This window comes from Sander lucioperca, chromosome 1, assembly GCF_008315115.2.
Source record: "Sander lucioperca isolate FBNREF2018 chromosome 1, SLUC_FBN_1.2, whole genome shotgun sequence".
In the NCBI taxonomy this organism is placed as follows: Eukaryota; Metazoa; Chordata; class Actinopteri; order Perciformes; family Percidae; genus Sander; species Sander lucioperca.
The window spans coordinates 27,529,649-27,544,172 of NC_050173.1; the positions used below are offsets into that span (position 1 = coordinate 27,529,649).

Genomic DNA, 14,524 nt, shown 5'->3' on the forward strand with positions numbered 1-14,524 from the left:
CCCCTTCTTTTTCAAATTAATTATATGTTCTGTAATGTTTTTGTAAGTTATTGAAGCAAGTGAATGTCAACACTGCATCTGTCAAGAGTTTAGGAAAATAGGTTGACATTCTGTGCTTGATTAAATTGTTCCTAATCCAGTTTGCAGAGGACAAGTGTGCCGTTAAGTAAGTAAGTAAATGTTATTTATACAGCGCTTTTCACAGACAAGGTCACAAAGTGCTTTACAATATGCATAGACAATAAAAACATGGTAAAAATAGTCAAATAGAATAAAATACAAATACAACAGATACAATATGAATAAATAAAAATTGGTGTGCGTATGATAGATTTTTCTGTGCCATGATAAGAGGCTGTATCTTTTGTTTGTGTGTTAGCTTGCCACGTGTGTATTGGGGTGGCACTGCCTACAGTTACAACACTATGTACCCTGTGTGCTGTTTTAGCACTCAGAGTCCCCTCTATACTTTACTCTCTCAGTTGTCCTCCCATTTATGTTGACTAACTCACAGACAGAGATGTTAGGATGTGGATGTCTCTATTTTAACTGTAGATAAAAGCAGCCCAGCTCATATGTTACTCTCTGTTTTTAAAAGTCAGTTTCATAGAAATAAATCTATGAATCTAACATTACTAATTCTGATTTGGACCATTTTGAAATGCCCTCATAAGTCTGATACATATCTGATATGTGACAAATAGACCCTTTCTGGTGCTTGGAATGTAATTGTATTTAGGCAGGGTCAGTGCACAATTAAACATTAAACATTTATTAAATTATTAATAACAATAAGGAGAGATGCATTGTACCAGGTTTTAGCACAATTGTTATTTTCCGCATGTAGTCCCTAGGCAGGTAGATAGAACAATACAGGAATAACAGAATCAGGCTATACAAGTTTACAAACATTATCATTCACATTCACACCTAATCATGATAATTCGCAAATACTGTATGTGCGAAGTTGCAACAATAAAATTATCAGGGGCTCAGTCATTATCACATCCTAAAACCAACTGAGCGGTTCCAAGAAGCAGGTCTACTGAATTATCTAGATTTGCTGAATATAACTCAAAAACATTTTAACAAAAATGACTGATGTAAAAAGACCCATTGAGGATTTTACTCTGCAAAGTCATTCAGACAACTCAGAGAAGCACCTTCTTGGAACAGGCCCTAGAGCTGAAGAGATGAGCAATCGAAGCCATTCAAGTCAATGCTTGATATTCCACCAGCCGCGCCACGGCGCGTCCCAGAAGCGTGCGTGAAGCGGCTCTCCGTGCTGCTTGGCCGTTCGAACAGCCAGGCAGGCAGTGAAATATCGAGACTATCCAGCCAATTTACCAAAATACACACCCAGATATCGTTGTCTCCTTTACAACACCATGGACAACGAGAGATTCATCTTGGAGGTTGAAAAACAATACCACATCACAGGTGTGGTATGGTGCGTGGCGGAGGACAGAACAAAACCAGAACGCAGCACAGTGGAGAATCAGAGTTAGTGTGTCTTTGGGCCTTTTTCCCCCCTTTCTCTGCTCTGCTTGAAAAGAGCACACTCACGCAGCAAACATAAAGATTAATTTGATAGATTTTTTCAAGAAGGATAAACGTTACCTACTCATGCTTCCACAAATCTTAGCATCCGTAGGCTGTGCAGTGCACTACGTCGATGAGTTTACAAAGACAGCCAATGAGAAGACTTTGTAACAAGATTCATTTAGAATAATTGATTTATTTAGACTATGTCTAATTCAGTTACTCGGTTGGTATTTGGTGCTGTCAGATGCCACTCCCCCAAAATTGAGCATGATATTGGCAATGCTGTACATCCTATTTGATTACACAAAGACAAATGATGTAATTTTGATGTTTATGGCTATGACTAGCAAACATTAGTCTCTAATGCAACTTCAAGCTTATCTTGCACAGTTTAGTGGAGCTCAGTTGTTCTTTAGTGTAAAAACAGTTGGTTTCCTTCACATAACACATCTGTAGATGATGGTTCACCAATTAAAATCTATGTTGTTAAATCTATATTCTGATATATGCATTCGCCAGGGCTCTGGACAGGAAGCCACACCTTTTTCTATTAAGAACTCTGGTGCACGCTATTTAAATGTTTAAGAGCAACAGCCCAAATTTAGAGGCCCTTTATATTGACATACAGAACAAGACATTTTTTCATTTTAAATGTGATTTGGTTATAGTTACAGACATGTACAGTATCAGTCATTGCAGTGCATCCGATTCACTTGCAGTCATTTCCCCCCACCCAAATGTATTCAAGCTATGCTGTGAGTTTTTTGAATGGCAATTCATCCTTTGCATTATGGCAAGCTGTTTGTTAAATTTATAATCACTTCAATTTGTCTGCTGACTGGTAGAAGTCTGGCTCGAAAAAAGCTTTAGGAGTTTAAGGTGTGTTGCGATCACTGCATGTGTCTCTGCATCTTTTATGCTTTATACTGTTACTGTGCTTTAGGGTGCTGTCATGTTTACAAGCTGTGGCAAATTGGCAAACCAAGTTTTCCATGTAACTGTTCGCACAAAAACAGTAGTCTCCCGTGTTGTGTGCTTTATCTGTAGTGTACTCCTCCACTTTAGTTTTGTTCCCACAATAGGCAAATTTAGTTTAATTGCACATAAACAATATGAGCTACTAAAGTAAGTAATGCATTAGAAATGAACAGAAGTCTACACTGAAATGTTGTATTGTCCGAATTACAATCCAAGTTATCCAGACCACTGTACAATGCTGATGTAGGGGTTTCTTAATATACAGTAGGCTATCCCTCCTGACTGAGTTCCCTTGTAATCAGTTTCATTTTCACATTGTGCATCAATATTAATTAATTACTCTCTAGGACATAAATCAAGATCAGTAACACCTATGTAAAAGCAGAGCGTGTTGCTAATTAACAGCCTATATATTTTAAGTGTCAACTTTGTTATACTGACAAGGTGCATGCTTGTCCATACTTGGATATACTACTGAGTTGATAATATACTTTTCTTTTGAGTAAAGAAATCTTGGCCATTCATTTTGTCAATATTCCTTTTGTTGTTGTTGGGTGTAAAGTGCAGTTTGCCAGTGTTTTACAGCTTGTGTGTCTAAGCTCTCTAATGTCAATCCATATTGCTTCTGATGAGTTAATAATAGTATATTGCATTATGGTTCTGACTGAGCAGTGTAAGATGTCTTCAGTGCAGCGTCAGTCCTCTTGCCCTATATTGTTGATGTTTGCAGCAATGAGATGTGTTTTACTCCACTGGATACATCAGAGACGGGAAAGGAAATGTGCCAAATTGGTATTTGGTAGTTTTTGTTACTTATTGTTACTTACCATTGTTTCAGGAACACAAGATAGTTTCTTGAAGTTGCTGAGACCTGTCCACAGCACATTGCATTATAGTCCTCACTACCAGCTCCCAGTAATCCTTTGTTATTATTAGAACTAATTAAAGTAAAACCTAATTTCCTTCTAAGCTCGTTTTACAGAGGCATTGTGGCTACTGATTTTAATAGAGATAGTTCCAGTTAGTGAGTTAAATTGACATCATACAGATGGTCTAGTTAAATTGGTTGGGAATAACAGGCGTTACTATTTAAAAGCTGTGCAATGGTAGCCAATTTAAAACAAAGTTTATCCTTTGACCAACTTGGATGTAAAACCTGGTGGAATTTTGTAATGAAACTAAGATCAATGAAAGGCTATTATCTAAATGAGTTAATGTAATATAAACATTAATTGTAGTTTGTAATATTAATTTTAAAAGTTATTGCATGAAATGTGCATACTGGTCTGGCTTTTTGTCCCCAAATTGACTCTCAAGTTGTGGGATATAGCTCTGTGTTTTCATTTTTAAAGATCTGCATGGAGTCATCATCATATTTGATTAAGGAGGGACCCAGAGCTAATTTGATTAGGTTATTTAGAGGAATATGTGTTTGGTAATAAACATTTATTATGATGAAAAAGTTTACTTTAATAAGCAGGAGAAGCCCAGAGGACATGCAAGCTTAATTGTTGGATGTTAAATTGCGTTGTTGCGATGTTGCCAAGATAATGGGCAAGGAAAGGCCCTCAAGTCAAGGCAATTAACCAAACAGTGGTTTGATTGTTGTTAAATTGATTAGAAAATGTTTAAGTACTCCATTTGAAAATTAGCTATTGTTTCACGCAGTTTTAGACTGCAAGAGAATGCTGGGCTTAATGATACATACTATCTGAGTTAGAAGTGGAAAAAGTTGTTGCCCAGGTCAAATTCGTAGCTTTACAGATATTGTGAGAACAAGTAGTGCAGCTATATTAAAGGCCATGAATGACAGTGAAACAAATACCTGGACATCCCAGGCAGAACCCTTTAAGCACAATGCCAGGTGAATATTCCATATTTATTATCTTGACTTCAAGTAACAGCTTGGACAACACATGGAGCCTGCACATAGAGACTGAAGCTTTGTTTTCTGTGGCTCACAGCTTTATCTCCCAACTGTTGATCAGTTGTTGCAGACAAAACTAGTGATAGATATGGCAGTTTGAGTGCCTGTTTAGTGTTGCCCACAGCGACAGCTGATAAAGATGCACAGAGAGATGTACAGGTTAGAGCCAATCTGTTTGTTGCCCCAGCATCAGTAGTTTCCTGATTAGAATAGTGGAGAAATCTGCGGCTGGAGGCAGGCTTTATGGCCATCACCACCCCACATCTCCCTACTCATTAGTGCTTCAAAGCCTAGCGCCACAGCATATGGCAGTGCTGCTACTGCTTCCCATTTGAGGTGTGTTTCAAATAGCTGTCTCTTGCTGAGCCACAAGCCAATTGGCAGTAGCCTGTCTTATTGTGTCTTGAGATGAAGAAAAACATCTGTAATAAAGAGAAGTTTTTATTTTTGTTATATGAGCTATTTGTAACATTTTATGAGGTAGCTACGATTTGATCTGCAAGCAAACAGATAATTGAAAAGTTGGGAATTTCTTTGACTGGAGTTTATAATAACAGTTATTGAACAAGAACGACTCAGTTGGGCTACTGTCACTACATGAAATGCTCATTAGAACACACAGAGATAAAATAACCCTTTGGTGGTTAACTGTGCCAGGCCGTAACATATTGCCTTGCGAAAGTGTATTATTTTTGGGATACACAAAGCTATAACCGAGCAGCACTAACCTGCACATTTTCAATGGGTGTTGTGAACAGGTGTTCTCATTATGACGGTGGCTGTGTGATTATAGGTGCTTTGTGATACGTCTCCTTTTATGGTTTGGTACATGTCTTGTGTGTGTTTGGGATGTTCACTCTTGATCACACACTTATGTTTATATACATTTAAAGGGTAACTATACTAATCCTATTTTCTTGTTTTTTCTTGTTTCTATGTTTTTATGTCTAAGTGACTAATGGGAACAAGAATCTTTGAAATTGGTCCAGTATTAAGCAAGAACGCTGCAGTCGGCAGTGGCGAAACAAGCTACAATGTAAGTTATGGGGCAATTGTCCAGCTTGTATTTACCTTCACAAAAGTGCTTGTTTTGCCACTGATAGGCTCAGATTAATATTCTAAGTGTCTGACAACATTATGGAAAGGATTTCTAAGGAAGTCGACCTTTCTGTTAAAGAGAGATCCTTTTTTTAAACATAAAAACATCTGCGAAATCGCGTTCGCAAAACCTACCAGACTCCATGTAAATAAACAGTAATTTTAGCATCGTAAAATACACTTCATTCAAAGTCGACAGAAACAAAATACAACTATGAGAAGCCGTTTTGGGTCATCTTTCCACTTTTCCAACCATCGTAACTCTAGTTTTGGTTGAAATAAACACATAGTTTACGGATTTACATGTGAATATACGTTCGTGGCTCTATACATGCTAAAAGTATTGCTTTTTTAAACGGAGTCTGTTGTATTTAGCGCTACCGACTTCAGAGCTGTTAAACAAAAACGGTCTCAAAGAGGTTTTAAAGGTCTTTCTCTGAAGGGATCCTTTCCATAATGTTGTCAGACACTTAGAATATTAATCTGAGCCTGTCCGTGGCAAAACAAGCACTTTTGTGAAGGTAAATACAATCTAGACAGTTGTCCTATTAATTTACATTGTAGGCCTCTTGCTTAATACTGGACCAATGTCAAAGATTGTTGTTCCCATCAGTCACTTAGACACAAAAACATAGGAAAATAGGGTCCAGGTTGAAAGAAACGGTAGTTACCCTTTAAATGCTATTATTTGGGATAATTAAGTATTGTCACATCCTTCCTACACATGTACAGTGTCCAGGATACGCTCATACCCTCATTGGAAAACGGATAATGACAATGGCCCAATGCTAGCCCTTGCAAGTGTATTTGTTAATTGGAAGTTTAATTGTGATTCTGAGAGGAAAATTAGACAGTATCCAGGACACTGTACATGTGAGCACACTACCGATGGGATACATACTGTACACTTTGCTGTGTTTCATTTTCTTTTGGATCTTGTTTTTCACACTGTGCCCTCCCTCCAACAGAACATACACATAAAAACATTGGCTGATGATATGGTAAGGTGCTTGGTTTAATTTTGGTGTGACTAGTTTTGTTTTACATCATCTCATGTTTTGTCATGGCTGCATGGGACTTATAACTGAAATATGTGGCTGGATCAAATGTGCCAGATATGAATTCATTAAGTGAACAATTTATACAAATAGAACATAAAAACACTAAGGATAGGTTACATCTAGCGTTCCTATAAAGTGTGACAGTTTGTGATGTACTATACAGTAACAAAAAGGCTAAGCTTCTATCCTTCATTATGTGTGTAAATAAAAGATGATTTTTCATGGTGCTATTATTTAGCGTCACGAACATCCTACATTTTTCATAATGAACAGAATTCAGCCCATAGCATCTAGACTTTTATAAGCAGCTCATAGATCATTTAGTGTGCAATTATCAGTAGCACACTTCCGATTAGATGTTTCTGCCTGGGGCTTTTTTAATACCCTTAGTTAACAAATAGCCTAACTTTGACACTTAGAAGCTCATGCTGTTTTTTGTGTTAGTACACAGTATGTTTGATCCATCCAGTAGTATTTCAGCAAACTAATAGTAGTGACATCATATATGTCATCATTTTCATCAGTTTGTCATTCCATTTCATTTATGTTCATTCATCCAGCATGTCCTCCATTCCATTTGACTAAATATGACTAACATTGACTGGTTGCATGTACTTTTTCTGCTTTCACACTAAACCTTACTATACTGCATTAATCAGAATGGTCTCAACTAATGAATGTAACAAGGAAACTCAACTGAACCTTGCTGATGTTATCAAAGTGAGTTTAAGTTGTTATTGTCTGCTAAGACTATTCTAATACCATGAGCACAAACCAGGTAATCTTATATAATGGTAAGTAAAGTCTCAATAAGTGTTATACAGTATAGTATGTCAAATATACATTTCGCTACTAGTTATTTGTTTGTTTTGAATCAAGTAAACCATTTACTGCGTAAACATTCTGTAGTTTTGATTTTTATTGTTTTTAACCCCACACAAGGTTCCAGAGATGTCATTGTTGGTCCATTTATCAGTCCAACACTATCGGTCTGTGATGCTGACATGGCATTTGATGAGCAAATTCATTCTCTTCACTTATAATTACTGATCACAAAATATCCAAACTCTTAATAGTGGCTTACCGCAGTGACTGTTCCTCTATTGGCACACTCTGGCCAAATAATAACGAAGAACACCGTCATGTTCACCAAAGAGTAAGAGTAGATTTAGGCAACATGGCCTTACATCTTGCTCCCCCTTCAGGACGAACATAAACATTTTTACCTCACCAGTGGCAAGGATGTGATAGTAGCAAACTATGCCTATTTTTCGTCATTCTACGAATTTTGTTTTCTGGTTTGTAAATGAGCCTTACAGCCTCGTGGTCCCACCTGTTTGACTGCAGACTTATTTTCTGTACGTCTTGTCTTTATAAAGTAACTTCACCCAGGCTAAATCACATGCTTGCTCTGTCCACACCATGTGCAGTACAGCACCCCACAATGCAATATTGTGTAAAGCTTCAACAGAGTTGGGTGTAATCAGGTGTGGTAAGTTGTACATGTTAGGTGTGGTCAGACCGGGCAACAGACTTAAACATTTCATCCAACAGAGGTCAGTGCAGCAATGCTTTTCATCCATACAACATTTTGTCTGGAATGACTCTTTAATGCACTTGCAAGGATTCTGGCTGATCTGAACCAAAATTAGTAGCTCTTTTGCATTTTATTCCCACATTCAAGCTCTCCTCGCCATCAGAGGATTCTGTTTACTGTAAATTGTGGTAAACAGTGTCCTTGGAAAGTAGGAAACAGAACAACTCTTTGATGTGTGGAACCATGAAATTTGGGTTACAGGCAGTTTAAACTAGTTCTCACCAGCTTCTTTTATTATTTTTCAGTGAATCAGCATTAACCAAAAACAGTAAGCCTTATACTTGGCCTAGATTAAAACTATAGTGTGCAACTATTTTATTTTAATGAACGTCAGTTACATTACTTATCTCATGGGGGCGACAGAATCTACACACTAAAGCTTTGAACAGGATTGTTAGCAGTGTCATCTTTTCTGTTTTCTTTCAGCGTGATCGTATTACCAGTTTCAGAAAAACAGGGATGAAGAAGGAGAAGCTTCTTATACAGCACCCAACAGATCCCCTCTCTATCCAGGCCGAACTGCCTGTTCCTCAGCCCCTTTTTGACGACCGCTCCATGAACCTCTCGGAAAAGGAGATCATTGACCTCTTCGAGAAGATGATGGTGAGTTTTGTATTTATCTTGCAGTATTTTGTCTTGCAGCGTCATATATAACACTCCACAACAATTTTATTACAGCTGCCACAGAATAATAAATAATGAGCATTCTATTATGAAATCTTAAATTGATTCATAAATCTGTGCAAAGAGGCGCACAAGTAGAGAAACAGAGCTGCTGTCGTGTATGTTGATGAAAAGGAGTTTGCAGAAAGTTCAGTTTGAAAAGCATTTTTATATTACCCACACAGATCTACTGCTGATGAGATTTTTGTTTTGTGAACAAAGCCTTACCAGGCATGTGAAAAGGATGATAATGAAATTAATGCTTTGCAAAGCTCTCATTGTTTTATGCAACATCTTAAAATTGTCATTTTACTTTATAATTTGTCCTGAGAAAATTCTCCAATCAAGATATCATGGTTTACAGTTTTCGTAACTAAATGAACAAGTTCAATTTGACCAAAATGTATGATAGCATTAGATCTGAAACCATGATGTTGACATCTGCATACTCATAAAAAAACTGCATAAATAATCCAAGAACCAGTATTACTACTTTGCAAGTAGTATTTGTGATTTTAGTCACACTAACACACAGAGCTGTGATCAGAGACGGGGCAGAACCTTATCTGTAGATTTATTAATGTTAAAATATATTGTTATGATACCAGAAATGTATTAGTCGATACCATTACCAGTGAAATTCCACAATTCTCAATACCCAATTCAATACCACTGCAGAGAAAAAGAGACTTGCGGTTTGGGAGTTTCAAGTCTGGAAGAATTGCATCTTTGCAACCCTGCGGTACTGTAGAAAAACCAGTACCGTCATGGTATCTGCGGTACTGTAGAAAAACCAGTACCGTCATGGTATCTGCGGTACTATTGAAAAACCAGTACCTTTGTGGTATCTGCGTTACTGTAGAAAAACTGGTACCGTTTCAGAATTTTGAGATCAACTTGGTACCAAAGTATTGGTTCTCATGTCATCCCTAGTTGAAAAGTGTGTTTTTTTTCCCCCCCTTCAACTATGACATAGGTTAGAAAAACATTGAGTGATTATTAGTATCCCAATGTACGATTGAAAACCCCTGATGTAACTGCATAGATTTGTGAAATTATATAAATATTGTGCAGGTTAAAGCCCTCACAAATCAAGGCACACACAACTAATTGCCCAGTCATAGCAGCATATCCAGAAAGCAGTGTACACAATGCCCATGGTGACATAAAACAGTGCCCTCTCATGGGGTTACACAGGACCTCTTCTTTGATGACTGACTTTAGGTACAAATGTGTGAAATAAATTCACAAATGAATTATTTGATTCAAAGGGTGAACAATGCTACACAGTTTTACATAAACATATAATCTAACATATCAAAAAAGACTTGAGGTATGTACAGTATACAGTATTTATAGTAAAGATAAATGCATTTTGCATTAAGATGTTAAGCTTTTGTGAAGCAGGGCTCCATCTACGTACTCCCTAGGTTACTGTCAGAAGAACATGAAACTTTGAAATTTACTTCGCACTCATCTGTGGGGTCAAAGCTCTGTCACACTTGTGATTTTCTCCATTGAAATGCATTTTTGGCTTTATGTACTGCAGGATTGAAATTTAACAGAAAGCTTTCAGCCCATCTCTTTGAAGTGGGGAGCTGAATTACTCTGGCTTCATTGCATAGGTTGTGTGCACTATTGTGGATAATGTCTCTGAGTGTGTATGTGTGCGTGGTACGGTGCCTGCTTTTCCTTTTTTTCTCATACAATGGTCTTTATTGCCAGGGCCAGAGAAATGTGACCAGTGCTACTGGTTTTCATCAGGCTACTGCTCAGTGTTTTCGTGCCTGGGTGCTCATCCCTGTCACTCCGTTCACCTCTCAATTACTATGTTTGTGCTCACAGCAGCATGACATTAAACCCAGGCTTCAATTTGCTCAGTGACAGACGACACAGAACGCATGTTTGCTGGTCTGACATTTGACAGTCCTTGACACTTGGGTTGGGAGTATAATTAAAGTAATGAAATCAAAAAGAAAAGGGTTATTTACTTATGTACTTTTAAAGCCACCACTATTTGTTCTCATATACTGTAAACTTTTCTGCTTTGATGCAGCAAACAGAAATGACAGTGGTGGGTAGTTTCTTTTGATACTAGTAGCTTCTCTTCAGCATCTATCTGGCTTTGTCATCTCTCTTTCTCTTTTTATGTCAAACACACATTTCAGCTCTCCTACACCCATTCTGTTATGGATTGTTTTTATGGTGCTACATGCCACAGCCTTAGCTGTCTAGCCTGCTTCAAATGAAGGGATGACCCAGGCCATATTAGTGAGACCACCTACTGTGCATTAATGACTAGGAGAACGTGAAAATATTTTTCTCTGGAAAGTGGTTTACACATTGAGCTTTGTATTTTAAAGGCTACATAGCACATAGCCTATTACTAAAAGGTCATCAAAGGGATCTGGGAAAATATAGGAAGAAACACACACACACAGTTGGGAGGAAAACCAAATCAACTCTTTCTAGAATGTGAATGTTGAAAGCTAACCATTGAGAGCAGATTTTTTTTATTTATTTAAGTATATTCATAAAACTACAGTGTTAAAAATGCATGAAAAAACTGTTACTCTCAGCACTGCCTTTAGAAGAATGTAGTGTATATCTTTACTCTCTGTGTCCTGTTTTTGGATTTCTCAAGATGTGCACAGATGGAATTCAGAGCCCCTCATCAAAATGCACAGCAGTAAATCCGCTGATAAAATGTCCGTTATATGCATCTCACTAAGAAGACAGCTGTGTTGCAGTAGTAGACTCCAATCCAAGAGGTTCAATCTAGGAACACAGTAGCACACAAAATAACATGTGAGCTGATTTAATCAGTATTCATTAGGCTATAAAAACTTTACACTACACTTTGGTGTAACTCAAACCCATTTCATCATCAGTTCAACTCAATTGTCTGTAAAAGGACAATTAAAGGAAACAAGAGGTAGGATACCTTGTGAGGTCATATTCATGAACTTGTCCTCTCCATCCAGGCAAAAATCTCCCTGATGGCGTGAATTTGTGTAAATATTTGCCGCATATTGGCACTTTAAGACATCTGTCCCTGACAGTATCACATTCATGGCATTATTACCAAAATGATGCTTTTACTTGTCTGTCAGCAAGAAAACCTCTACGAGCATGGCATCCATACTGAGGAATGATTAAATTGATTTTGATTCCAGTGCCAATTTGTCTCTGTTCATTAGAAAGGGTCTTCTTATTGTCAGAAGTAGTGTGTGGTATGCAGGTGCTCGCAGAGACAGAGGACGAGTGAAAGAAGAATGTCAGATTGCAGAACTGCTGTGGCTAGTTTGAGGTTTTATGTGCCTCTCTACGCGCCATTGTCAGGATGAACACTGCTAGTAATAAGCTCCTATGTGATCCCTCAGCAGTTACACTCTGCGCCTCCAGGACATTAAAACCAGCCCACAGGAGTTACTGTGTGTGCCCTTGCACACACATGGATCAGACTTGAGGGTGGTGGACAAAATAATCGATGTGTCACAGTTGAAGCGAGACATTTTTATGTCTTCTACTTTTCTTAGATCCACTTTTCCCTATAGCGTGAGCCATTTCAGGCTCAGACATATTTGATGCTAGCTATTAATTGCTCTTTTCTGTGATTTGAAGCCTATGGCTTTCTGGAATTAGACAATGTTTGCAGTCACATTGCACTACCGGATGATGGAATTTTTTTCCGTCCCATATTTTGTATGGACAGGGTAGTCTCTAAGTAGAAAGACAGTAACATACTGTATATTTTGTTGTTTTTGCTGTACCCAAGCACGTCAGAGTTGAAATGAAACAGTGACTATGACGTTAAAGTGCTTACTTGTAAATTAGTTAAACTATGTAGGAATTGGATCACTTTTATACATTGTCTCCCAATATTTGGTGGGGCACAATTTATAGGACAACTCAAAAGCTTAAATAAGGTCAACATGTTTAATATTATATATGGTTGCATATCATTAGCACCTAGTGACTTCCTGAAATCTACAATCCACAGACTTCAGCATATGCTTGGTATCTTCCTGGTGATGGGCTCCCAGGCCTGTCATGCAGCCATCTTCACTTATTGCTTGTTTTGGGGGCTGTTCTTTAGTGAGTGAAACACATGTTCCGTTGGATTGAGGTGGTTGACTTGGCCAGTCAAAAACGTGGTTGCATTGACTGTATTTAGGATAAATGTATTGTTGCATTGTCCCAAAGCTCAGGGACATTTATTAAAAAGGAGCTACTATTCCAATAATGAGCTCAGCCAATAGGGATGTGAACACCGTTAGCTGAAAGTCAGCTCATTACCTCAGCCATTGTTCAGTTTAAATCGAATGTGCTTGAATAGATAGAGTGAAAAGAATTGAAAACAATGTATCAAATGTATCGCTCTCTTACTAGTTATGGACTTTACTATTTGTGTATACAATATGGCAGTACGCTGGGATGGACAGTGTTCCTCAAACTTCTGTCCATGATGCTTGATGTTGCAGATTATTTTTAGCATAAGCAAGACAAGTGGAGACTGTTAAGTGGTAGAAAAGTTCGCCGGAACAACATGAGACAACAGGATCTAGAACCTATTTTTTGGTAACTCCACAGTCCACCGTACAAGATCAAATCCTATAATTTCAGTTACACCAGCAGCATAGTTGAAGATTTCCTTGGACTCTTTTTATGTAGCCTATGAGGGTATAATTAATAAAAGAACATTAATCATTTTGGAGACTAAACATGAAGGGCTCATTCCTACAGTTTGCCCCCTGACAAGTGTCCCGCAGGCCCACTACTCCTACCCCTCCTACAACATACTCACCCCGCCACATTATGCCTTGCTTATTGAATGCCAATTAAGCAGATAAATTAGCAGGGTTCAAAGATTAATTAAAAAACCTGCTGGTTTCCTTCGGTGAAAAAACCTGCCAATTGTAAAACTTTCAGCCACATTTTTTTCCTCTCTGTTCGACAAAAAGGATGTTAATGGTTTTTTCGCTCCAAGGGTATTTACTAGAGGAAATGTAGTTGGAGGTATTTAGGTCACGGTGCCCCTGGATGGGATTCTTGTCGATGCCTCACTTTCAAATTAAGCAAAACTGTTTGAATCCGATTACTTCGGGTAATATATTCAAACCGTTGTATTACAATGTTCTTATTTAGAAGTGACACACTTAATTTATCAGGTGAATTTTACATTAAATCAGATGGAGGGAAATCACTGCCAAATCAGATCAATCAAACGAAGGACACATGATTTTCTGTGCTCCCCAGCAGAGGGCAGCATGTCTCCACAACTATAGGCTCACTATCCTAAAACCCTGAGGAGAATGTTTTTTTTTCTCTCTGTTCATTCTAGCCGTCTCTTTGTGAGAGAGTGCTTCTGATAAACATCTCCCTCTATTCTAATCATCATGTCATTCCCTAGCTTTTAGTGCTCTGTCCGGCCTTCGCTCCATCCCCCTGATGTCTCTCACATGAAAGACCTCTTTTGTGATGCAGAATTAAAGTACCACAAAGATAATACTCCCAATAACACACAGATACTGCCTATCCAGCCTATCTGATGTGATTGCACGGCCTCAATAAAAGAAGTGTTGTTCGATTTTGCTCTCTTGTTCGGAGTTGGGGTGCACGGTTTATATTGCTGAAGCCTTGCTACTCTTGTTT

At 38.0% G+C, this 14,524-nt stretch overlaps 1 protein-coding gene across 7 annotated transcripts in view; it reads left to right on the forward strand.

The window, feature by feature from the left end:
* diaph2 (diaphanous-related formin 2) overlaps positions 1 to 14,524 on the forward strand; it is a 426,632-nt gene that overhangs the window by 9,994 nt on the left and 402,114 nt on the right. For 6 of the 7 annotated variants that reach the window (XM_031302826.2, XM_031302828.2, XM_031302833.2 and 3 more), the window contains exons 3-4: positions 6,517 to 6,549; positions 8,633 to 8,809. In XM_031302826.2, the coding sequence (XP_031158686.1) occupies positions 6,517 to 6,549; positions 8,633 to 8,809 (210 nt within the window). The remainder of the gene's footprint in view (positions 1 to 6,516; positions 6,550 to 8,632; positions 8,810 to 14,524) is intronic. The other variant, XM_031302831.2, reaches the window with a different exon arrangement.